The 25,113-nt window shown below is 46.3% G+C and overlaps 1 protein-coding gene across 1 annotated transcript; it reads left to right on the forward strand.

Annotated features, from left to right (window-relative positions):
* Positions 1-24,917, forward strand: LOC142051113 (protein ELYS-like). The gene is made up of 25 exons (XM_075080299.1): positions 1-210; positions 1,419-1,672; positions 4,443-4,623; positions 5,411-5,618; positions 6,890-7,006; positions 7,968-8,052; positions 10,038-10,188; positions 12,628-12,760; positions 12,848-13,029; positions 13,505-13,566; positions 14,406-14,510; positions 16,228-16,318; positions 16,406-16,495; positions 16,658-16,802; positions 17,303-17,307; positions 17,573-17,668; positions 18,436-18,529; positions 20,004-20,127; positions 20,257-20,313; positions 21,521-21,667; positions 22,417-22,604; positions 22,775-22,919; positions 23,014-23,127; positions 24,272-24,419; positions 24,505-24,917. The coding sequence occupies exons 1-25, from the start codon at positions 90-92 to the stop codon at positions 24,639-24,641; spliced, it is 3,180 nt and encodes a 1,059-aa protein (XP_074936400.1). The 5' UTR covers positions 1-89; the 3' UTR covers positions 24,642-24,917.
* Positions 24,918-25,113: the final 196 nt, after the last annotated feature.

Consider the following 25,113-nt stretch of genomic DNA (forward strand, 5'->3'; position numbering starts at 1 on the left):
GCAAAGGGATGAAAGTTCTGTCAATCTCAAAAATGTCGATGGCTGTCAGGAGCCTCTTTTTGCATTTTTTTCTCTATTCACAGTGAAGAATGCGAGACCTCGCGGCTCAGGTAACGAGCAGCCTGCTGCAGTTTCCCGAGGTGACCATTCAGGCTCTTGGGGAAGATGAGCTCACCCGAGGTTCTGTGCTGCGTGGGCGGTTTTCCAGAGGTGAGCCTTTTCCTTGAAATTGGGTCTTGCTGTGAAGTTGTTACTGCCTGGAGGTGACCTGAGGCACGGGGTCACAGTATCAGCTGTGTCAGGTTGGTGCTGCTCAGGTGCATCAGGTTTTGAGAGAACAGAAACGATGAACTATGACAAAATGATGAAAAATGTTAACATTAAAACATTAGTAGAGTTAAACTTTGAAAGGACAACAGCCTGCGCCAGTCTTGAGCTATTAAAATAACACGGGCAAGTCAGTGAGCCCTCCTCAACTTCTAATTGAAGGAAAGGCAGTTTTCAAAAAAGTCCTGGTGTGGTTTTGGGCTGTATTTATTTGTACCATCATAACATCCCATGCAGAACTAGTTCTTCCACAGTGTTAGAGAGGCAACCCCCCCTGCTTTTTCTTTCCTAGCCTGACTAAAAACAGAAGGAAGAGGAAAGCCCTGTTAGGCGCTGCAGCCAGGTTTGCAGAGCATTTAATGGGACGCAGAGGAGTGTCCCGGGAGAGCTGCTGAGAGCGGCTGAGCAGATGAGGTAGCTGACTTTGTCGGTGATCTGAAGGTAGCGCTGGGGGCCTGCCTGGGTGTCCGGGCGCCTGTGAAGACCATGTAGGATCTCTCTGTGTGACTGTAAGTGCAGTAGTTGAGTTAATACTCCCTTTGTGTTGGAAGTAGTTCAGTGAAACTAAATGTGCTAACTTCTCTCTGTGATCAGCGTGTGTAAAAGTTGAAATTGGCTCCCGCAGTGCCCATTTTAAGGTAATTCCTTGTTGAAGTCCAAATCCCTGCCCAAAGTAGGCGTGTGTCGAGCAAAGTTAGTAAACTAGAAAAGAATTGGCTGAGATTTTGCCATATTTGAAGTATATGCTTTAGGAGTTGTATTCTCCTATGTATTTAGATGATTTCTAGCAAAACCAAGCTGAATATGGTATAAAGACTAGAGACCAATCTATTGTAATCTTTATCCCAAACAACCAGAACTCTTCAGTGCAGGAATGACAAGTCCAAATGCAAAATAATAAGGTGGTTCATTTTACGATGCATTGGTTGAGGATTCAGTGGGTGATTTTCAATAATCGACCGGAATTGGGTAAGCCTCTCTTGCTCTGTGAGGTACTTCTGTTGAAGCAAAGGGGCGGTGATTGTGATTTTCCCGTTGTTTTCAACCCTCTCTTGGGAGTTTGCTTTAGCCAGCCTTTTCTCTTCTTCCAGGGAGAGATGGGCTGGCCTGGCTGGCGTGTGGCCCTCAGCTGGAGGTCGTGAGCGCTGTGACGGGAGAGCGGCTCTCTGCACACCGTTTCAGTGGAGCCCGTGAGCAGCCTCCCACCATCCGCGTGGTGAAGGAGGTTTCCTGGCAGACGGGAACGGGGCTGCTGGTTGGCTTGAGAGAAGCAGAGGGAAGTGTTCTCTGCCTGTACGACCTTGGAACATCAAGCGTGGTTACAGCAGTAGTTCTGCCAGGAAGGGTAGGTCCTTTTTAATGGGGGAAACGTTGTCAGGTGCTGCATAACGCTGTTTCAGGAGCAGCTTTGGAGCGTCTCTTTGCTAGGACGTCCATTTTCTCTATTGTGTCATCATACTGTCACTGCAGAGTGTCCAGTCGAGAGCACCTTGATGTGAAATCGTGGGGTTAACGGTACCGTTATCCTTTGAGTTTGCTGAGAGAGTCAAACAAGTTTTCTGGTTTTACAGTAGAGCACGTAGTTACCTAATTCTCCACTTTGACAAAAAGGCCTTGAAAACTACCTTTTTTTTTAGCCAGAGTGACAAAGACCTCGTCCTCACCCTGCCTTTCAAGTGTTGGTAACATACATGTCCTGAATGGTTCATTATGTCAGAAATACTGTCTTTAAAATATCTCAGACTTCCATGGCTGTGCTGTAGCTGACTTCGGCACATTCCCAGGAGTCTCGGACTAGCAAGCAGGTGACTTTAGAGCAAAGCACATTTTTCTGTTGACTTAGGATTGCAAAAAACAGGCTTCACTGCATTACCTGGCAGGTGGTTACAGACCGACTTTCAGCCTGAAGCCCTTGAACCTCTGCTTATTGCATATGGTGCTTGTGCGGGTGGGATACTCTGGTGTAATGTTGCTAATTTTCCCTGCCTTCTCTAACCCATAAACTCAAATGACGTCCTTTCCCCTCGGCTCCTTATCTGAATGTAGACAAGAGTCACCTTAAGGTAATGGAACATCAAGATTCACTCTATCTTTACCACCTTAGAATCTGCGACAGATAAATACTTCCGTATTACTCAGCTTTCCAGAGCGTGATTGGGTTTGACTTGCTAGAATCCAGGCGGGGTTTGTTTGTCTGTAGCGCTACAGTGTGATTGCTGGCAGCGAGCGTTTGTGTGGTGGTGATTTCTAACGAGCTGAGCTGGGTTGGTGCTCCGCTGTGTGGGTTTGCCGATCGTCCTGATAAATCTCAGCGTTTGAGATGGAAAGGCAAGCTGTGTGCTGACATAGACGTGCAGCCATTCAGACTTGTAAAAGCAAACCCGAATTGAAAATATTAATGGTATTAAATTGGTTTATAACGGTTGCATGTTTCAGAGCTCTGGAATGGTATTTTCCCCACTCTTCCTGGTTTGTGTGAGGCAGAAGGGCAGCTTTCAGAGTGAGGGAGCTGAGACAGGATTTCTGTGTTCGTTCCCAGAATGAGCTGGCAGCAGTGTAGGAGAGTGTGCAAAGCCAGTGCCTGGTGCCGTGGGAAAATAGGCAGTTCCAGGAGCTTCTACAGGGAAAACTGAAGCGTTAAAACTGGGAACCTGTATGCAAAGGTGGAAAAGGTGGATTTGGGGCCAGTTGTACAACAACAAAACGAGACCTTAAAAGAAAAAAAGTTAACAGCAACACGGGAACTTTGGCTGATTCTGCAGCACGATATGTGCAGTGTTTCTGCTTTCCTCCTGAGAGTCATCAAGGCTTAGAGCAGCAAGAATTCGAATAATCAACGCACTTTTGGTGGTGCTTTGAGTAGCTGAGAAGATTGGAGATTTCATCTGATTTCCAGGAAGTGTGAAACAATATAAAGTTGTCTCAATTACTGCGGGCACTTCTAGGAGTAGAATTCTTGTGGCCCAAAGGAAAGGTAAATTCTGTAGCAGATTGCCAGGCAGCGCAGTCACAGCAAGTGCTTGATACGGGAGAGGAGAGAACTTTGGGGCTTGGAGGTTTGGTCAATTTTTCCCCACCTCTGGGGAGAAAAACCAATATATATAAAAAAAGGAATCCTTGTGGTGCTCACTGCTCTGTTCCATTGTCGTGTAACAGGTTGGTGTTGATGTAAAGCTCCCTGGTGTCACTGTGTGACATTATGCAAGGAGGCTGAAGGGCAGCCCGTGTTCTTTTGTTGTGGAGCCTTAGTGCAGGAGCCGTCACGTGCTGGTGTCTCTGCTGGAGCAGCCAGGGCTGTCCCGGGAGGGGCTGCAGGTGCTGAAAGGTCTGTCTTCATCAGGGCCTTGTACTAAAGCTGCTGGCAGGCGGCTCCGCGTGTTACAGAGCAGCGTGCGCTTCTCCTCAGCGGGAGCTGGCTTTTGGCGAACCAGCTGCTGGGCTTTTTGCCGCTGTTTCGGCACTGAAAACTTTTCTGCTTTCCCTGGTTGCTCTTTTGATTCTAAATGAGGACTGGTGTAACTTTCCCTAAGCTGGTATCTCCCTTCCACTATCTGTAACAATACTCCATTGCCGTGGCAGCGGTGTGTCTCCCCTGCAACTTGGCCGCTGCCGCGTCTGACTGAGAGCCGAGATTTGCCCTAATACCTGTTTGGCAAAGAAGGCGTGGGCTGTATCCCAGTGCTGACGGGCTGGGGGCCGTGGGAGAGCGAGAGTGAGTTTGGTCTTTCTTACTCCAGTCCCTTAAATACGGTCAAGTTTCTTGCATTTAACGGATTTTCTGTGTTGTCTTCGAGTTAATGGTTTCTAAGTAGAAAATGGAACTTGGTAAGCTGTGATAATAGACTGCACCATTGCAATTGGAGTGAGCTCAGCGAAATCCCTGCAGGAAACCCAGTAAACGGAAGGCAGTAACGGATTTTTGTACCGGACATTTTTGGGGGTTGGTTTGTTTGTTTGTTTTGTCTGGATATAATTGGGATCAATGCTGTGTTTTTAAGTCTTACAACCCTGTATTGACTTTCTTGCTTCTGATGGGCTGGTTCTGGCTTCACTTTTGAGTGATTTCTATTTAGCTTGTCAAAGAGCTTAAATACTAACTTGTAGTTTTCCTGTAGGTAACTGCTGTAGAGCCCATAACTAACCCCGGAGGAGCCAGCGTGAGGCCTTGGCACCTGCACCAGGCTCTGCAAGGGTTTTGTGGCGTGGCAGCGGTGGCGACAGATGTTGGTCATCTGCTTGTGGTGGACCTTGGTTTGGATGATCTCTCTTGCAGTCAGAGGGAGAATGAACCATCGGGTGAGCTTGCGGTTTCTAAACTTGAACGGAAAAGTAAGAAAACTTGTGTCTTTTAAATCAACAACACGCATCCCACTTTGAAGCTACTGCTGTGCAGACGTGTATGGCTGCTGATTACAGGTGGCGGTTTGACATCGTCTAGTCCTGAATGGATTAAAAATGGGAGTGGCTTCATACTCCTCCTAAGGTTACAAATACCCCCTCCCACCAGGGTCCCTCTGTCACGGTGACTCTCGCCAGTGAGGGGTAGGAATTTGACCATCCGAGTCGGTGCAGCTGCCTGACAGGAAGGTGTGTCGGACGTGCCCTATTTCCTGGGAATGTTCTTCTGCTTCTGTTCATTGACTTGGGGCAAAGTTTAGGCTTGTTTTTTAAAGTAAATATGCCTTACCAAAATCCCTGCATTTGACCAAACGGAACCTGTACTTGGTGTACTCGGATTGCATACGCTGTTTTTGCTCTTACAAGAGTGGCCTCGGGAGCTGGTGTCACTTCAAGTAGCTTCACCATGAGGCCCAAACTCCTGATGTGCAGAGCCCAGGAAGAATTTGTCTATGGAGGTTTCGCTTTCACCTGGTTTTGAAATAGGAGCGAGGATACCTGTCCAGTCAGAGAGTTCCTATGTGCTCTGAATGCGTACAAAATGGGAAGAGCAGACAAAGTATTGCATCAATGGGTATTTTGCCAGGGACGGTAGAATTAGATCATACATGTTGTCACGTCAGTGTTTCAAATGCAACCTGAATGGCATAACGCATTCCTTTATTGTGTGGTTTTGTGCGTGCAGGTCTAGCAGTTGTCACTAGAGCTGCTGCTGGCGTTTCACAAGGAAGAGCAACCGTGACCAGAGCAGGGAGACATCTCTGCCTTCAGTTACAGTGTCCTTCAGGAACAGCGCTCTCGACCCTGTGCTACATCAGCAGAAGCAACCAGCTCGCCGTGGGTTTTTCCGATGGCTCCCTGTCACTGTGGAATATGAAAACTCTGCAGCGGGAGTAAGTCGGCCTTTGCACTTGGTCACGCCTGGAGGTGCAGGGCTCTCAAGGCTCTGCTTGAGGAGGAAGTCTGTTAATTTAAAGAGCCCTTTTTCAGGGAGGGAAATGTGGAGTGTAATCTTGGAGTGTTTAGGAATCCCCTTCTGAAGTAACCATTGAGTCATACCTGGATTCAGTGGGCCGCCTTCTCCCCAGCGGGCTGGGATTGTTCTCCTTATTGTGCCTGTGGGCTGAGGAACTGCGGAAAGCTCCCTTCTCTGGGTTCTGTCAAGCAGTTAGGGCGTGAGAGAGCTGCTTTCCATAAGGCAGTTTGTTCCACCAGCAGTATTCAGTGACAGCAGGAGTTGTGTGTGCTTCAATGAAAGAGATTGTAGACATTATTTCTCAGAACCAGCTCCTGCAATGAGGGCACCCATCGAAAGGCTGAAGTATGTTAATGATGGGATTGTGGTGATAATATTCTTTAAAGCGTCCAGGTTGAAAGGAGTGAGACATGAAAGCTCAAGAGCTGATCTGTGGCTGAAAAGACATTCTCTCCCACATTTCAGCCTCGACCAAAAGAGGGGACTGACCCATTCCAAGGCAGCGATGCATGGGAATGAAAGTCTGCTTGGAACACTTGGAGGTGGAATAAGGGTCGTGTCAAGGGATAAGCAACAGAGAAATTAGGGAGATGATTTCAGCTCTGCCAAAGAGCAATCCCCCCTGGAATATCTGACCCAATTCAGATCGGGATTCACTTAAGCAAATCTGCAGTGACTCACCGGGAACTATTGGCGGCATGAATAGAGAGTGGAGGGATAGTGAGGTGGCAAGAATAGATTGTGAAGGTGCAAAGAAGGTTCAGAAGTCTGGAGGAGAAACGCTTTAGATAGTCCAAGTAAAGAAACAAGACACTACTGCTGTTTGGCACTGTTTTCAGCTTGTGCAGAAGAGAGGCTGCATTTTCAGTTCAATATTGAAGCAGGCGACAAGAGTAGGAAGAATCTTTTGCCTGGCAGCTGAAGGAATCTTTCATGTTCCTGCGCCGCAGGCAGAGGAGGAGATAAAGCCAGGTTATTGCCCGTGATGGTCAGTAATTTCCTCACCTCGTGGCTGTTGCATCAAAAGCAGTCGCTCCCGTGACTCCCTTGTTTGAGACGGGAGTGTGACCTTCTGTGCCTTGAGGAGAAGCACGTCAGGGGCTCTTTGCTCAGAAGATGCTTCTCCCCTTCTACAAACAGGCAGGGCCACCAGGCTCACCTGCTTTCTTTTTTTTTTTAACCCTGCAGGCACCACTGTCAGCTTGAAGGAGGAAGGATTCCTGTCTGCGCCGTTACTTTTCAAGAGCCTGAGCATGATCCTCGCAACTGTTGCTACTTGTGGGCTGTTCAGTCGACGCAAGAAAGGTGAATAAAAGCTTACTATTGGCCACTGATTTTTCTTTTTTTTTTGAGTATTTGTTCACCTAGAGTTCACCCACATGTATTTGTTTTGTTGAATTAGCCGTGCAGGAGATTCTCTCCGGTATGGAAGGAGCTGACGGTGCGATTTGTACAGGATGTAACAGGGATGAAGAGGGACCTACTAGTTCCTCCCTGCTGAAAGGCAGCAAAGCGACAGTGGCTCTATTTCTGTGCTGGCATTCTTAAATGGCTTCCTTTGTTTCCTGATGACTGCTTCATGGTTTGCTTGATATTCACACCGTGGTGTTAAGATACCACGGAGCGCAGTGGAGGCTGCAGCTCCAGAGCACTAAAGGTGCGGATCCACCAGACTGCTGCCCCTAAAGGAGGAGGTGACAGCATGGCCGGTTCCCTGGTGCCAGCCTGAGCCTTGGTGAGCCAGCTCAGCTCGGCTGGCAGGGAAGGTGTTCAGCAGCCAAGTCGGTGGTTTCCTGCTGGGCTAATGACTGAAACGAGGGTGTGGAAGGTGCCGTGTGTGCAGGGGAGGGACTGGAGCTTTGGTGGGAAGGGAAGGGGAGAAAGATCTGCCCCCTTCAGCATCAGCAAGCTATTTACTCAGCTCGGCTGCTCATGGAGTGGCAATCTTTTTCAGTTTGACTGTAAAGCAGTTTTGATTGCGAGCGCTTCAATGCAAAGAACTGTTCCCAACCATTTTTATTCCATAGAACACCTTGAAGCTTCCAGATTGTATGGGTAGCCTTTGCCCCAGAAGCTGTTAGTGTCCAAATTTCCTCCTTTGTGGTTTAGCGGCTAAATGTGACCAATTCTTAGGTTTTGGGAAGGGCTGTTTTTCTTTTCAGCAAGACAGTGCTATTCAGGAAACCTCAGCCTAGATCTAAGGAAAGGGTAACGAGGACTATAAAGCAGCTTTGTAACCAAATGTCATCATTTATACCTTTTCCAGTGAAGGCGATGCCGTGAGTTTACATCTGTTGCAGTTAGCGTTCGCAGACAGGAGGCGCTTGGCTTCAGGACAAGTCATGTACGAGGTAAGACGTGCACGTCCGTGAAAGGCTGGAAAGAGTCCTTTTCCCTAAGGGAGCATCAGTGAAGTTGGCAGGGGGAATATTGACCATGACAATTCAGAGATGACTTAAAAAGAAAGAATCTTTTGCTGAGTCTTCCTGGGCACGGCCTTTGTCCATACTTTTTGAAAAGAAGTCGTACAATTTCATACCGCCGTGTCGTGTGTTCCAGCCAGGGCCGTCTGCAAAGAGCCCGTATAAATTCAGTTCCTGAAGAGGCAGCAGCTTTTACAAATAAAATGATTCTTCATTTAAACACCAAGTGAATGGCATGTAGGAAGAGAAGACAGGGCTTTGAGTAGCTCTGTTTAACCAAACTGCAGAGTTGAATAAGGTTCTGTCTGTCTCCCTTCCTTAAAACACGGGCGTACAGCTTTATTCTGTTCCGGTCTTCAGGTTTAAATTCTTGCTTTCCCTTTGAGCTCTGTCAGCAGGACTTCACATGATGCTCACTTGCAGGGTCTCTTCGGTGCTGGTCCTGAAACTTAGTAGCTCTAAAGAGAACTCTTTCTACTTTTTGGCTGCGTTACCTATGAACTCTGCTCTTGAAGCCAGCAAAATACGCAAATACAGTAAAGAGTGGTCTGATTTGGTCAAAAAAGTATATGTAAATTTTTAGAAGTGGCTCCAAAGAGGTTGTGTTTAAAATAGAGATGAACTAGCCTTACCTCTCTGTTATCTAACAGATAGAAGATGCGTTTTTAGAATGTTTAATTTTATTCAGTGTTACGCCTGAAACCCTTGCAAAATCTTTTTGATGGGAAAGTAATCTTAATTCAGAGCATGTCTTTCCTGTTGAGGTGCGGTAGGAGAGGATCTGTGCTCTACAGCCTTGATATTTATTAGCAGTATTTCCTAGAATGGTTAAGAGAAAGCTTGCCTGTTCTCAGAGTAGGTGAGTTAAATGTAACATGTCAGGTCATACGAGAATGGATTGTCTCGTGCCAGCTCATGCCAGTTCCTTCTAGAGCTCTGAAACTTTAGGAAACTTGGGTAGAATGAGGTACAATCAATTTTTTTATTTTCTGGTAGGTTTTTGGAGACTTTTAGCTGCTTAGCTTTTGGTTTTGTTGTTTTTTAACCGTAGAGCTTCTCTTTGTCCACAGTCCACACACCCATGTGTTGTAGGGTAGATCATTTGACCAAGTGCTGTATTTGGAAAGACAGTATTTCAGTCAATGCTTGCTTAGCAAATGGTGGTCTCAGAGGTTCCACACAATCCTGCTGGAGTTTCTGTATGTCTCAAAGTAGTTTGCTGACTCTGTAGGAATTTGTGATCCTAAACGCCTTGCCCACGTGCATGCCATGTCCGCCGGGTTGTTTTGCTGTTGGCTGCACTTGGTGAAGGAAGGGAGGCATATTTCACCCATCAGTCCCTGAGGAGGTGAGAGGAGGAGCTGGCAGGAGCTGACGTGGTTTGAGAGAAGAGTGTGACTCAGTAAGAAGTTCTCATGGCTACTCCCGAGGGATGGGCTTTCACTCTAGCGGTGTGTGCCTATAGATAATGCCTCGCAAGAGAGCTTTGGCTGCTGGAAGGCCGTGACTCCTCTAACTTCATCAGTTCTGTGATCAAGTCATGGAACAAAGCGCTTTGCATGCCTATGTATGGCATTATTTCAGATCTCCCTTTCTAGCTAAATACGTAGGTTTGTGAAGAAACCGGGATGGTGCAGGGAATTCTGCAAAACACATTTAGAACCAATATTGTGAGGGAAATGCTCAGTTTTGAAAATGTGCAAAGCTTTTACGGCCAAACTTACCCGTTACGGTTTGACACTCAGTTCTCTTGTGTGTCAGCTGTAGTTTCTCTTTGCCATCAGATTTAGCGCCTGGGAGAGATACAGTACAATATGCAGGTTCTAGTAGACATAGACATTCTTTCCTACTGAGGTATAATGTCTGCTTTTCTCTCAGAATGACCTTTCTGTCTCCTGTGATTTTTTCCGCAGCGTTTGGCATCCTGTGTTGAAAAGTACAGTTTAGATCTGACGGGCGGAGCCTTTCCCTTGAGAGGGCAGGGCAGCAAGACCAAACTACTCAGCTGTCAGGCTGTAGAAATCTTTCCCAACTGCATTGACAGAGAAGACAGCGTTGATGAAGGTTTGTTCCTGATGCCCGTGTTTGGTTTTTCTAAACTAAATGGTTTTGGCATCCAAGCAATGAATGCTGTTCCATACCCACAGCCTGAAAGTCTTCAATATCTGTATAGACTAACTTCTTGGGCTTATTTCAAAGGAAAAACTGGGTGCTGAAATTCTGTGGGACTTGTTAAAATAAACCCTATTTTTCCCTTCAATGCTTGCTGACATGCTGTAGCGATGTATGGTGGGGTCACCTCTATAACGCCTGTCAGTCATTTTATTCCTCCAGCTCTCGTCTTTGAACAGTAAGATCATCCCCTCCATTGCTTAGGAATGTTCCCTCAACTTTCTTTTTTCCCCTCTTCCAACCTATGCCTGCACCTGCATCCAGCTGGCGGCCAGTCAGGAGTGCTGTTCCCCAGGGCTCGGTCCTGGGGCCAGATCTGTTTGATACCTTCCCCAACCACCTGGATGAGCCGGCAGTGTGCCCGCGTGGCCAGGAAGGCCACCAGCATCCTGGCTTGTATGAGAGATAGTGTGGCCAGCAGGAGTAGGGCAGTGATCGTCCCCCTCTACTCGGCAGTGGTGAGGCTGCACCTCGAATCCTGTGTTCAGTTTTGGGCCCCTCACTACGAGAAAGACACTGAGGTGCTGAGTGTGTCCAAAGAAGGGCAGCGAAGCTGGTGAAGGGTCTAGAGCACAAGGTTTAGTTGGGATCTTAGGAAAAATTTCTTCACAGAAAGGGTTGCGAAGCAGTGGAACAGGCTGCCCAGGGAAGTGGTGGCGTCACCATCCCTGGAGGGAGTTAAAAGACGTGCAGACGTGGCGCTTTGGGACAGGGTTTAGTGGTGGACTTGGCAGTATGAGGTTTACAGTTGGGCTCGATGATCTTAAGGGCCTTTTCCAACCTAAATGATTCTACGAGTCTATGATCTGCCTGTGCACTTTGCCCTCTCTGTGTCTAATAGGTTCCTACACCTACAAGCTCTTAAAGCAATAGCTTCTGGCTTCCCTCGTCCGGACCGACAGTTAAAACTCCTCTGGTGTCTTTCATTACCTTGCAATAATGAGATGTGCATCTCTGGGTTTGCACATCCAGTGATGCTCTGAGCACATCTCTGAGCCGGCTGCAGTGATAACTTTCACAGCCTTTTGTTTGGGTGTGTGAATGCCCTTCCCTCTCTTCTTACTGGCCTTAACTTATGTCTGCTGTTACAAAGACGACACTGGCATGACTTTCTAGGCTATTTGTGTTTATTAGCTTTGACTTAGTCCTGAAGAGGCAGCTTCCACCTCTTTTGGGGTGCCACCCTCTAACAACAGCGTGTCAAAATCTAATGAAAACCCCTTTGGATTTTCTCCACTTGTGTCACGATTCTGAGGAGAGGGCCTTCTAAAACCTTGTCAAAAACAACCAACAGGCACACCTGCCAAAAAACCCAAACCAAAACCAACAAAAAAGGCCCTTTTGGTCCCCTTTTCATGAAGTCTGAGGCATGGAAAAATGCTTGTCATTTTTCTGATGGCTCCTCATTAGCTTTTATCCAGAAACTATTCAAGTTGTAGGCCCACATGAGCTTCTGTTGGATGTGGGTTGAGGTTAGAAATGCAGCTGGCTTCTGATTTATGAAACTAATTGACATCTTCAAAGGCAGTTTCAGCGGCTCACACAAGTGAAAGGGCACAGAAGCTCACGATGAAACACAGTAAAGCGTGGGAGGCTCCCTGAGCAGCCCTGATGAACTCAGCAGAGAACAGAGACCCATTTTGCCAAATGACCTGTCTCCTGGTTCCCTGCTCTGTCAGGGTAAAGGATGCACCCCCCACTTTGCTCACATCTGGAGAATGCCTTCTCCCCAGAGGCGACAGACCATGCCACTTCTTGAGAGAACCCGAGTGTAACATGGTCAATGTTTGATGTTAAACTCTTTGTTCCAATCTCCTGTTTGTTGGGGTTGGGTTTTGGTGTTTGTTTTGTGTGATAATTGTGTTCTTTCATTCTGACTGTGCTGGAAAGGAGCTATTCGTAACACTCGTAATCGAGTCGAATCTGGAAATTAATCATGCCAGCTGAGTGATCAAGTGTATATGACAAGAATTTGTATGCTTTCTAAAAGCTGCAATGTATGTTTTCCTAGGGTGGTGGGTTGTTTTTTGGTTTTTGTTTTTTTCTAACCATCTTGATGCACTCTTACTGTATGGGAAACTTGATTACCTGACAATTGTGTATTGGATTTGTCTTAGGACGGATACAGGTTGAACTCGCAAAGGGGGGCAGCATGACTGAAACCTATCACAGAGGTGATGCTATGGTGTACATTGTTAAAATTCTTCTTAGTCAAGTGTTGCGTTTCATGAGTGACGTAACAGAATGAATCCAAAATAGAAAGTGATGTTTTGAAAATGTCAGATAGATTGTATTTTCTCCCAATAAGAATCAATGTCTTGTCTTTTCCAGTCATATCTCCTGACATCAGTGTCTCAGTCTTCAGCTGGCAAGTGAATACACGCGGCCAGGGAAAACCATCTACTTATTTGGGTGTATTTGACTTTGACTGCTGGTATCAGGCTCAAATGCCAGGCTCGCTAAGGTAGGTTTTTATGAAGCTGGTTTCAGTATCCCTCCCCATAATTCATTGGAAAGTCAGCGTTTAGCTTCTGCACTTGTTTTCTTTCAGGCCAGAAGAATCCCTTCAGGACTGCCCCTATTTTGCACTGTGGTCACTGGACGCTGTAACAAGCACGACTGCTCCAAACCTTCTTCTGGATGTTGTGGTGCAGGAGCGCAGCCTAAGCTGGAGAGTTCCTCCTTCTTATCCACAACCTGAGCTGTGTTTTCACCCAAGCACCTATAATTTTGGTAGGTATTACACGGCTTTGAGTAGTGATAAGCTTAAACCGAGCTCAAATGCCATTTATTGGTTCTCCTGTTCACTGTTTGTCACGCAAAAAACCCAACCAAACCGAAACACCCCAACCCCCCACCCACCCAACTCTGGTGACGTTGTACTGACCAAGTGTGTGCTGTTGTGACACCTGCCTGACAGGCGGCTGGGTCTGGGGGTTGGGTGCTTCTGTAACGCAGCCCATGAGGTGGTGCTGGTGATCAAATGAAATGACTCTGGGCTGAAGCTCAAAGCGCAGCACCTCGATAGCCCCGGAGGTAAAATTTCTACACTCAGCCATTATTTTTCTAAAAAAGTCTGTAAGTGATGTGATGAGGAGAACGGGTACTCAGTTGTACCTTTCCAGAGGTTGCTGTGACAAAAATGTAAACTGGTGCCACCATCACGGTGAGAGTATGGAATGTTGTCCAACGTTCGTTGTCTCTGCAGATGGCACGTGCCTGCTGAGCTCTGGAGTTGTTCATATGACGTGCAGCGGCTTCCGGAAGGAGGTGAGCTTTTACTGTATCTTTATGGAGAATGTCAAGAGATGGACCTTCCCTAAGCTTTCCATGGCGCTGCTTTCGGTGTCAGGGACCATTTAATGCTCCTCCTGCCCATCCACACGCGTAACTGCAATTGTACCCTACCAGTTTTATCAAATGTAATGTTTGAGGTCCCCTCTTGGGACTGTAAACCCACTGTTGCCTCCCGTTGAAGCACGATCAGGGACTGAATGTCTAGAAAGGAAGAGAGCGCTGCTCTAGGAGCAGGAAGAGAAAGTCGGGGAAAGCTGTTCCTTCTCTCTCATCAATGAGTGCAACTGCCTGCGTGGTCCTGAGTTCGGGTTTTGATCCCTGATTACCTTGGAAAAGAGGACAGAACGGAGAAAAGGAAGCATCTTTCCCTCAGAACAACCTTCTCCCCCGTCAGTCTCTCAAAGCATTAGGTTCCGTGCAGAACCTGACGATGGGGGTGTCTCACTCGGATGCGAGTGTCTGCGAACATCCGCTTGCGGGACTATACCTGATCATTTGCTTCCAAGGCAGTGAGCTGCAGCAAACAATTGCTGTTGGCAGCTCTACCCGATGACTTCCCTGTATTTTCCCTTCATCGGTCGGCTTTGCTGCAGCCTCTCAAAGCAGATCTTCACCTCTGTAGCCTTTGCCTTGTGCTACAGGTGCCCAATTGACTCCTCTGGGACTGCCCTCTTGTTGCTGCAACACCTCAGTCACCTTTAGCTCGTGACACCCACCACCTTCTCTCTGCTTTATCCCACCGCAGTGACTTCACCCCCCTCCTTCAGAGGTTTCCCATTTGCCGGGCACCAACCTTTCTCTCTCCTCTGAAGGATTTCCATGAGAGATGCAGCCTTTGTGATGAAGAACCCATCTTCACCCAGGCAGGCTCCAAGCGAAATGCTGAGCGAGCGAGTCATCAGGCAGAGGAGCACTTAGTAGGAAGGGGAGAGCAGGCTTTCCCTGCCCTCATCTTCCTCTCTGCTGGATTCCTCACCAGATCTGTGGGGGTGCGCTGGGGCAAAGAGCACTTGTGCACAGTGTGGTAGCTAACATGAACGTCTTGGCAGGTTGGCCTGGCCCATAGGCTGTTTCTTTTGCAAGCCTGATGTAGGCTCTTCCATTCAGATTGGGTGATCTGATGTCAGCTCCACGTTGGAAATAATTGGGAAATGCAGAAATTTGTCATACCCTTTGCTGAATTGAGACTAGATCATTCAGAGGCTTGTTAGGCATTTGAGCAGGAATTGCTTGTGAATGTGAGTAAGACAAATCTCAGAATTAGGGGCAAGAAGCTTGGTTTGGGGTTTTGTTTGCCACCGTAAGTTGTGCTCGGTGTGTTTCCTTGTCTGAGACTGGTTTTCAGAAAAAGATAGAAATCTGATGTGTGTATTCGAATGTGTAGAAATGGCTTTGAATGTGATGATTTTATTTAGAAGGGAAAGATACTTCTGAATGTGCTTAAAAAGCCAAAGAAACAAGCAAACAAAAAGCAAAAGCCCTAAAAAGGAAAATTTGCTGAGGGCTCAGTCTTGGGCCCCTCGGGACAAGAAGGACATAGAGTTGCCGGCGCGTGTCCAAAGAAGGGCACCAAAGCTGGGGAAGGGTCTGGAGAACAGGTCTCATGAGGAGAGGTTGAGGGACCTGGGGTTGTTTGGCCTGGAGGAGAGGAGGCTGAGGGGAGACCTTATCGCTCCCTGCAACTGCCTGACAGGAGGCTGTTGTGAGGTGGGGCTTGGTCTCTTCTCCCAGGTCACTAGCGATAGAACGAGAGGAAACAGCTTTAAGCTGCATCAGGGGAGGTTTAGGTTGGATATTAGGGAAAATGCCTTCACTGCAAGGGTGGTCAGGCGTTGGAAGAGGCTGCCCAGAGAGGTGGGGGACTCACCATCCCTGGAGGTATTGAAAAGACATGTAGACGTGGCACTTGAGGGCACGATTTAGGAGACATGGTAGTGTTGGGTTGACAGTTGCACTCAATGATCCTAGAGGGCTTTTCCAACCTTAATGTTTCTATGATTCTATGTTTCTGTGATCATTTCACCTGGAAGAAGTATCAGAACACCAGCTGCACTCAGCTGCTCCTTAACAGTGCACGTCTGTGCCTGCCTGTGCTTTGCCCTTCTGAAGGATTGCCACGGCATTAGAACACAGTGTTTGAAGCGCCTAAAACTGAAACCTATTAGAACATCAATGTTTCACTTCTTTTCTGTCGTTTTGGGAAATGACAACTTAATGTTTGGGGTGTCGTAACTCCTTCATGTCTTCATAGCCTGGAAAGCTGCTTGATCTTGGCTTCACTGCTTCCATGCAAACGTTGCAGAGTTCTGTTTGTTCTGTCCCCTTCGCGCATTCCTGATGGCAAACTTCTCTGCACCCCATGTGCCATGGGTATAAGCAGGGCACGTTGCTGGGAATAGTTAATTGGAACGCAGTAAATTGAGAGGGTAATGCAGAGGCATGCAAATAAAGATTAGAATTAGCCTTTGGGAAGTTGATGTGTCATGGGGAAAATTCCATGTGCTCCTCAAAGCAACAAGCAGCCCAGCCTGTGATGCCTGAGTGAGTGTAGAGTTAGAAACAAGCACTTACTGTTGGTGGTTTGGATGTTGAAAGCAGGTAGGATTCTCCTTTGATTTTGCCTGTTACTTTTAGGAGGAGCAGTTAGAGGCGGTCTTGTCAGCTGCTGCCCAGACAGGTTCTGTAGGGCTTCTGACTGGCTGCATTAAGCTTTGGACATCTAAAGGTAAGACTTGTTATGTTTTTTTTATGTTGCATGGTTTCTTCGTTTGGAATTCTTGATTCATTTCTTTTTTGTTCTCTCTTTTTAAAGAGCAGCCAAGTTCTGCTGCTAATTTAGAGTTGGCCCTTGACTGGACGTGGAGCAGAGTGATCTATACAAAAGGCGCATTTGAGCAAATCTGTGAGTACTAGTGCAGCCATGCTGCAAACCTAGAATCAGTCTTTCCAGTTGAGCTTATTCAGTGATCTGCTGGTAGATGGTCTTGCCCGCAGATCTGGAAGTGCACTTTGAAACTCTGAAATGGCTCTGTAGGCTAACGATTTCATACTTGTTCTTGAAAAGGTGTTGCGCTGTTTGACGGCTCCTGCAACTCCGTTGACCCGGAGAGGTTACAGGCTCTGCAGCACCACCAGTTGCTTTTGAGCAACCTTAGCACAGTCTTAAACTGTTTTCTAACAGAGGCACAAGAGCTCGCTGGAAAAGGTTTGTCACAGTATTTCTAACTCTCTGGTGTGTCTTATGAAGATTTGGAACGATGCTGGGGCTGTAATTGTGGAAAGAGGAGCTGTTGTTGGTTTTGCTGATTGGCAGAAAGTCAAATGTAGCGGGGAGAAGGGGCTTAAATGGGAGGGGTTGGGGCTGCCACTTAACGCGCGTTGAGTTCAGGGCACGAGTTTGTTGGGGAGCTCGTGCGAGTGGGTGGGGAGGCTGCGTTCAGCAAGGAGCTGTGCAAGCACCCGGCCTGAAATTACAGCAACGGGATGTGGCACTGTGACAAATACTCCCTTTGATTGTCAGCTAGCAGTGCGTAATTGCATGCAAATATTGGGCTGGAAATTACTAAAATCAGAGAGGAAGCCTAAATGAGTAACATGTGAAGTGAGTTGCATGAGTTTCTGTAGCTGTTTCTATTAGAACTTGTTCCTGGCATATTGAGGAGAAAAGAGAAAATCCCTTTGCTAGAGTAAACCTCTCTGCTACGTGAAGAACAGGTGCCTTATCCATGAGTGGATTTAGTAGTTCCGACTTCACTTTTTTTTATTAAACCTTTAGTGAATCTTCTTCTTTGTAGGGGTTGCTTGTGATTGTGGGCTTTTACTTCAGAGAAGGACGTGATACGGAGTGAAAAATGCACAGGCAAAGATTCCTACCGTGTTATTTTTCTACTTTCTCTTTAGTGCAATGAGGGGAGTTTTATAAAAAACAAAAGAAATTGCACACCAACAGTCCTCTTAAGCTTCTTTTCATGTTTTGCAGACTTGACAAACAAGCTGGCGGTGACCAACCTCGCAGCTTTGTATGCACGAGTGGTCCTCTGGTTCTGTGGGTCCCGTCTCCTGCCAGAGGGCTCAGGTAAGCCTAAACTGTCACGCATCTGTAGCAGTCGGTGCTTCCTATGAACACGTGCTTCCCCGTGGTTTTGTCAAGGCTTCATCAATACCAAGTCGTGCCGGTTCAGTGACAGCAGATGCTGAAGTTCTGCTGCTGAAATTGAGATTTCACTGTTTTTTCAACTACGTCATGTAGAATGATGGAAGCAGTTTCTTTCCGGGGTGTTTCTCAGAAACAGCACTAAGCCTCTGAGTGAAGGAGTTGCTCGTGTCCACAGCTTGAAATCCTTGGGATTGTAAACAAGTAACTCCTAAAGCACCAACATGGGAATGCTTGATTTTACAGTAAAAGCCTGACGTGCGTGTTTTGAACTTTTTACGGATTGTTTGAGGAAAAAATACACCTTGGAAATAGTTCATCATTTGGATGGGTTATAAATCCTATTGTCAGCCTTAACTGTCTTACACATGTTCACATGACATGTTTAAAAACCCATTCCCTTTGAGAATTGGGGGGTTTTTTTTAGAGTGAACTTCAGCTGACACTACATGTTCTGGATGCTACATCACCTGTAAGCTTGAAATGGCACTTAGGACAAGGAGGAATTGACTCCTGTGTCGTAGGTCTCTTTTAGCAAAGGCAGAAGGAGGATGGGCTTCTTTCAAAGTCGGAGGCTTGCCTGTGCTTTTGATGCTTAGCTTGTGTGTTCTTCTGTCTTTTTAGTCAAAAACTGTAGGTTGAAAATGTGATATGACTTCTTTAACTTACTTCTTATTTATTGCCTGTAGGTGATGAGATGCGTTTCTCTAGACCTTTCTACAATTATCCTCTGATTCGGAGCTACTACGCTGGTCATCGACAGAAACTGGAGCGTTTATCAAGGTAGGACGTGCAGGAAAGCTCTAGAGCAGTTCCGCTGCAAATTCAGAAGCGGCAGCAAGTGGCTTTTCCATCAGCAGCTGTATTTGCTATGCTTCATGCATTTGCCGGCAACACTCTTGACTGGAGTGATGTGTGTGTCCTGCTGAACAGAGAGGTTCCTTTCCTGTGTTGAAATGTTGATATATACCTCTGCTTAGTGCCCTTTGTTGGTATCATCATTGTTTAGACGTGCACGTAATTCATTGGCAATTCTGTGTCATTTGTTACCACTGGAAAAGGTCGTGTGGTGAGGACAGGATCAGTCACGGCCAGGTCAGCAAGGCACGGCCTTTGCAGAGCAGTTGTTCTGGACACAGAAGAAAGCATGTTTTAGAAAAAAAAAACCAAAAAACAAAGCAAAAATAATCTCTCTCAATGACCAGTGATAGATGGCGATAAGGGGATTGGCCCAAATCTCCTACTCCCAAGCACCGCGGTGTCATTGAAGGAGATGGGCAGAGTCACATGCAGCTGGCACAGCCAGCGCGCTCCTGGCTACTGGATAAAAGTGCCTTCCTCACGGGAACTCCCTTTCCTGGGCTGGCTCACGAGCATAATGGTGATGTGCCTTGGGTTAGGTGAGAACAGATTTTTCTTTGGCAACTGTTCTGTAACCTAAAGAAAGTCCTCAAGTAGCCGTGGCTGTGGCACTGTGAACAAGGTGCAGCAGGAGGAGTCCAGGTGGAAGCTGCTCTATGTCAGGCGTTGGCTTTCAAGCTCCTCTTCCTGCGCGTCCTTCTCAGGTAACTCTCGTACAGGCTCACGGGCTCCTTAGAAGCACCACCTCCAGCGTGCTGCTTCTGCTCGTCCTCCTCGGGAAATGAAAGGCTGGCGTCGCAGCCCGCAGGAGCCTGCGATGGGCTTCTGAGCAATGCCGTGTTTAACAGGCCAGCCCTCCGTCACTGTGATGGCATGTGCAGAGGCACAAACGTGCTGCTTCAGGTGATACCAGAATTCAGCTGTGGGCTCAGCTTTCTGACCGTGACTGTTTTTCAGTAACAAAAGCGAGGTGCTGAGACCAAAGCCTGACATTTCCGTGCTGTGGTCTCACCGCTGTGTGTGGGAACGCTCCCACTGGAGGCGTGGGGTTTGGGTTAGCTTTGCTCACACTGCCCTTGTATTACAAGTAATGCGGCACAAAAGAAAACCTGAAAACTAAAAGGTCGCTGCAACTTTCCCCTTAATAAGGGAGCTTTTTGGATTCCTATTTGGAGCTCCTTTAATAATTCACTAGGATCTAATGAGCACCTTTCACCTGACTCCGAAATTTCTTTCCAGTCTATTTCAAGTCACGATCATGCCTTTGTCTGTTTGTTCCTTTCTTGGAGTCATGGGAGCGTTAGCTGGGTTTGTTTTGGCTGGAGGAAATCTGTGACACTGAGAGGCCGGAATTAGTGTTTTCCTCTGTGCAAATCCTCGCTACGTTTTGTTCCAGAGGAAAACGGGACTCTGACTGCCTGATGGTCGATGGCATGGTTTCCCAGTTAGGAGACCGAGTTGAGAAGTTGTGGCAGAGAGGTGAAGGAGGAACGGGGAAATACCCACCTCCTAGTTTACGGGTGAGTGTTGTGTTCGCTGAAGGCAACAACAACAGCCACAACAAACCCCAGCCCCAGCCCAGCCCTCCCCCAAAGCCAATGATTTCTCAAAGAGAGGAGTTTTAAAAAGCTTCTACCTTTTCATTCCAGGCACTGCTGGAGCTCTATTTGCTAGAAGGTGTTGAAGAAAGCCACAAACATGCAATCGTATCCCTTGGAGTTATTTCTGTTACACCTCCAGTATACGCGCATCAGGGGTCTGAAATGTCTGTCACCTACGTGTTCGATGCATTTTCTAATTTGTGCTTCAAACACACTGCGGATGAACACGTGTAGTTAAGAATTAAGTCGCAGACAGAAGCATTGTTTGATTTCTTTGTACTGTGGATTTTTTAGGAATTTTTAAAATGTTTTGTTGCAAAGTCTTTTCTGCTATGAGGAAACAGGTTTACTAAGCAATATTAATGTAGAAAGCTCCCTAGATTTTCTCAAAATTTAGACACAGTTTTCATTTTTGAAGCACCCACAGCTGTAGCAAACAGCTGCTTCCTCGAGCGATGCACTAGAATGTGCTGCTTCAGAGCAAAAGGATTTCTGACAGCGGTTTACCAGGACCTGATGTTGCTGAAATCATCCATTTTCCAGCACAGCTAAGAGGGCTTGCTTTTGTGCTGTTACAAGTGCAGGCACACAGAATAATAGAGAGAAGGGAAAAGTCATTGGGCAGAAACTGAATTTTTAAGCTGCCGAAATACACTGTGTTGCTTTTGTTGTTTGTTGCCTGAGCCGAGAGGGGAGCCTAGAGAGCAGGGGCTTGAAAAGCTGTTGCACCCCGGAGCTCTCTGATGAGAATAGACCCCCCAAACCAACTGTCAGAAAGAGAAAGTGACACTGCCGATGAGTGATCCACATACTGGTTTAAATTCAGTTTTAATCATTCAGAGCTAAGCTGTGCTGTAAGGACACCCTAATTTCACTTGTTTTATATACGCTGGAAAGGAGGGAAAAACCAGCTGTAGAATTTGTTTGCTTTAATAATCAAGCATTGGCCGTTCTCGTGTTTTGAATGTCCAGCTGGTGGCTCCAGTGACTAAAGAGGGAGCCTGAGTTTCCAACAGAACTGTTTAAATATCGAAAGGCAACCTTTCTGAATGCCTTAGAGAAATCAAAGAGTCTGTCTTTCTGGTTATTTATTCAGAATGCAATTTTGTTGTTAGGGCCTGACTATCTTCAGGTTGCAACAGCATAAAACGGCAAGACTAATACAAGAGTATTTTCTGCGTCCTACCACTATGTTATTCTTATTTCCTTTTATTATTTATTCCTATTATATTAATCATAGGAATAATATTATTTCATGTGATAAATTGTTGTTCTTGCAATTTGTTAGCCTTAATTAGATACTTGATATCAGACAATTTACTTGCTGCTAGACATCATGCATCCCTTTCCAACTAAAACAGAACCTTCAGTCGACTCCTTCGCAGCTGCCTTTGCCATCCCTTGGAGCCTTGTTAAGCTTATTCGAGGTTTTTGGCTTCTAGACCACAAGGATTATGATGTAAGTATGTGACAGTTTAGTTGGGCACACATTGCAATACAATGCTGTGATCTATCAAATGATGTAAAAACCCTGGTGCTTAGCTAATAACAGGTGATAAAACATGGGAAGCTTCTTTTGTAATCCTGCTTCAGCAGCACCTTCAGCAATACGTGATGATCTGCAGTTTGGTTTTAATTACGTTGAGAGGAAATGGATTAAGACAATGAAGAAGTCAGCGTTAATAATGCTTGAGATGTGAATTGCCAAAGCCGTCTGTTCAGGTTGTTCTCAGCAGAGCAGTCGAGCGCTTTCTCAAAAGCAGTGGTTTGGGTACTTTAACTATTCAAACTACCATCCTGGCAGCAAGACTTGAGACAGAAGACCGCAAAAGTGACTTTTCAATCTAATCCATGTTCCCTCTGATGCTGAAGGTTGTTCTTTGCCCGTCACAATGTTAATATAACCTGTTTGCCTGGGAGAATGACTTGTCTTTATAAGAGGTGATGTTTGCCTACGGAGATTTGGTTATCCTGGCCAGGTGTGAATCACTCCTGTCAAAGGACTCCCTTTGTTCTGTACGGCTCACTGAATATTTTTTTCTGCAGACTTCAGCATTTATATTTACCTGTCCGGTACCAAGCCCTTCATTAGTCACCATCTAACTTTATTCAACAGAGATTCACCCTTACCGAAGACACTTTTGAATCGTTTTGTTGTGCGTGTGTGTGTCTATGTATCTTAAGAAACCTGATCTCTACCTTCTGCAGAACTCCCTGGCCCTGCTGGTTGAACCAGCTGCAACCAAACCTGTGTCGTGGCAACACGTGCGAATTCTTCGGTCCCTCATGTGCCAAGGAGAGCATAGGCGAGCCCTCAGATACATGCAGGTGATGAAGCCACCATTCTCAAGCAGTTGTGAAGAGCGACTTTTCCTCACTGTGCTGTTGTCCAATAGGTAAAGAAATATCTGCCACCATTTGGCACTCAAATACTGTGAAAGGTGGAGAACAAACACTAGAAATCACAATCCCCTAAATTTCCTTTAAACTTTGAGCACAATAACTGTGGGGCATCTTTTTAGTTATACTATTAATACGCCTTTACATCTCAAAAAATTAACTACAGGTGCATGGCGGAGGCTTGGGCTCTGCTGCAGGAAGACGCCGCTCAGTTAAAGGAGGAAGAGCTATTAAAAGACATGTATGACATCTGTCGGGAGATGGGACTATTGGAAGACTTCCTGAGGCTGCCTTTCACAGACTCTGAACAAGTAAGTGTGGGCAAGAGGAAAATCTGAATCCCTTCTTTGCCAAGAGAAGAGGCAGGGTCATCATATATGTTTTAAAATGTGTTATTTCTCATAGAAGTGTTTGGAGAAATTTTTACGGACTCATGAGATTCTTTTAGTCCAGCATCTGCAGCGTGCCAACTGTACGGCAGCACCACAGCTGAAGCAGGCGATGAACGTTCATCTCATGGTAAGCGTAAAAGTCCTGCCAAGTGTGCAAGGTTCTCTTAGGGGTTACTGACCGGTTCTGAGGCTACAGAAAAAAATCCTGCTTTGTTTTTCACACTGTTCTTTAAAGTTCTAGGAATAAGTCTCTTATGTTACAGCTGAACCTAAAAGTTGAACAAAAAATTTCACTTCTCCAAAGCGACCCTGTGAAGTTGGAAATTCAGTGTTACAGGCTGTTGTTGACTCCACTTTGAACAGTTTGTTTGTGTCTGAGGATTAAATAAGTATCTTTCCTGTCAGCCACTCTTACCATTCAGTTATTCAGGGACGTACGTTATGTAGGGTTCGGATTATTGGAAGTTGTTTGGGTCACTGTGGAATGAAGAGTGTGTTGTATGTCATCTCCTGTATCTCACACGCAGCTCTGGGTGCCAACCCACAGGCAACATTTGCATCATGGGTTGATGTTTTTATTATTTCCTCAAGTTATAGCGTGAGGTCTGCAATTCCACAGCTTTCATTTTACCACTTTTTGGACAGAAATTCTTACCTAACTTCTGTATCTCAAAATAGGCATATCAAATTCTGTGTTATGGGAACTTCTGTTGTGGTTCTGTGATCCATGTGCTGCTTTCCGGAACCATAGTTCTCCAGGGAAGCAAACTTATGGGGTGGTTCTGGAAGGTTGAGGTCCTGCATTTGAAAGCTTCCATCCAGGGGGAAGGGGTGTGTAGGTAGCTTTCTCTTCCTCATTTTAATCCTCACTTCCTCTTGTCCAACGTAACCCGCCGCTGCCCTGGAGATTCAGTCACCTGGGGCAGTGGCGTTTCAGGAAAAACAAGGGAAAGGCTGCTGTTTTGTCAGCCACGTGAAGCTTGTGGGTGCTGACAAGTGTGTCAGAATGAGGTTCTGCAGGGTGCCGGCATGGTTTTACCTTAAAGTTGTAGGTTCTGCTATTATTCTAGTCTTCCTTCCACTTGGCTAAAAATTCCGGGTGAAGCTGGTGTGCGCTGATGGGCAGAACTGGCTGCCGTTCTGTGCAGGGGGTGTATTTTACTGCACCTGTAGAGGAAACCTATTCCCTAATTCGAAATAGCACCAACAGCTCCGTGCGATGAACTTCTTGTAACTATTTAGCTTCTTGCTTTACGCTTCTCGTTCATCAGAACGACTGTGCTCCTCGCTGGAGACAGAGAGCAGTTGCCAGAAATTCTCTCTCAGCCCAGCACGGCAAGACCCTTCCTAGAGGTCAGAGGCAGCTGGCTGTAGAGAGAGCCAAGCCTTACCATCTGCCTTCGTCCGGACCAAGAGAAGGTAATTTTTAGGGGGGGAATATAACGCACAACTAACCCTTGCTCTGATTGCACAAGGCTGATCGTTTTTCCCTCGTGCTTTACAGCCGCAAGACCAAAGCCATTCTCGACAGTAACAAAACCAGCTAATACAGGAAATGTGCATCCACGGGCACCTTTCAGCAGTCGTGTGTTGGCCAAAGTTAGAGAGTTATGGGTAGGAAATGAGCAGAAACCCAGTTGAGAGAGAGTTTTTCTGTTATGATAATGTTTGTTATGCAAAAAACATATATTTATATTATGGTAAATATGTTTAGAGAATTTAAGAGAGCTGAAACTAAAACCCTGATTACCATCAAGCTATTGGTGTATGGATCTTGCTAGACTTGATTGTGTGATCAGATAGTAACCTTTTCCCACTTGCTGACATTTTTCTGCCTTATTTACTTAAAAATAGGCAGAACGATAAAGAGCAGGAAAGAGGCCTGTAGCTGTCAGATGTTTTTCCTACAGGTGGTGTGGCCAAATCAACCTCAGTACTGGTATATTTGGACTTGAGGGCAATGAAGGTCAGTTACTGCCCTTCTCTACTGTCCTTTTGCCATGAGAAAAGACCAAGACATTGGCCAGATCGTACTACAAGAACATGCCCGGCGTGCAAATAAGGCCGCAGATAACTAAGTAGTTTAATCCCCCATCAGAACCCCTTCTCATGG

This window comes from Phalacrocorax aristotelis, unplaced genomic scaffold (assembly GCF_949628215.1).
Source record: "Phalacrocorax aristotelis unplaced genomic scaffold, bGulAri2.1 scaffold_81, whole genome shotgun sequence".
Classification (NCBI taxonomy): Eukaryota; Metazoa; Chordata; class Aves; order Suliformes; family Phalacrocoracidae; genus Phalacrocorax; species Phalacrocorax aristotelis.

Excerpts from the sequence above, each read along its gene's own strand:
- LOC142051113 (XM_075080299.1), top strand. The coding sequence starts at position 90 with ATGCGAGACCTCGCGGCTCAGGTAACGAGCAGCCTGCTGCAGTTTCCC. Across the intron at positions 8,053-10,037 it reads CAGGACAAGTCATGTACGAG|CGTTTGGCATCCTGTGTTGA; the intron begins GTAAGACGTGCA and ends TTTTTTCCGCAG. Across the intron at positions 22,920-23,013 it reads CTTTCACAGACTCTGAACAA|AAGTGTTTGGAGAAATTTTT; the intron begins GTAAGTGTGGGC and ends TATTTCTCATAG.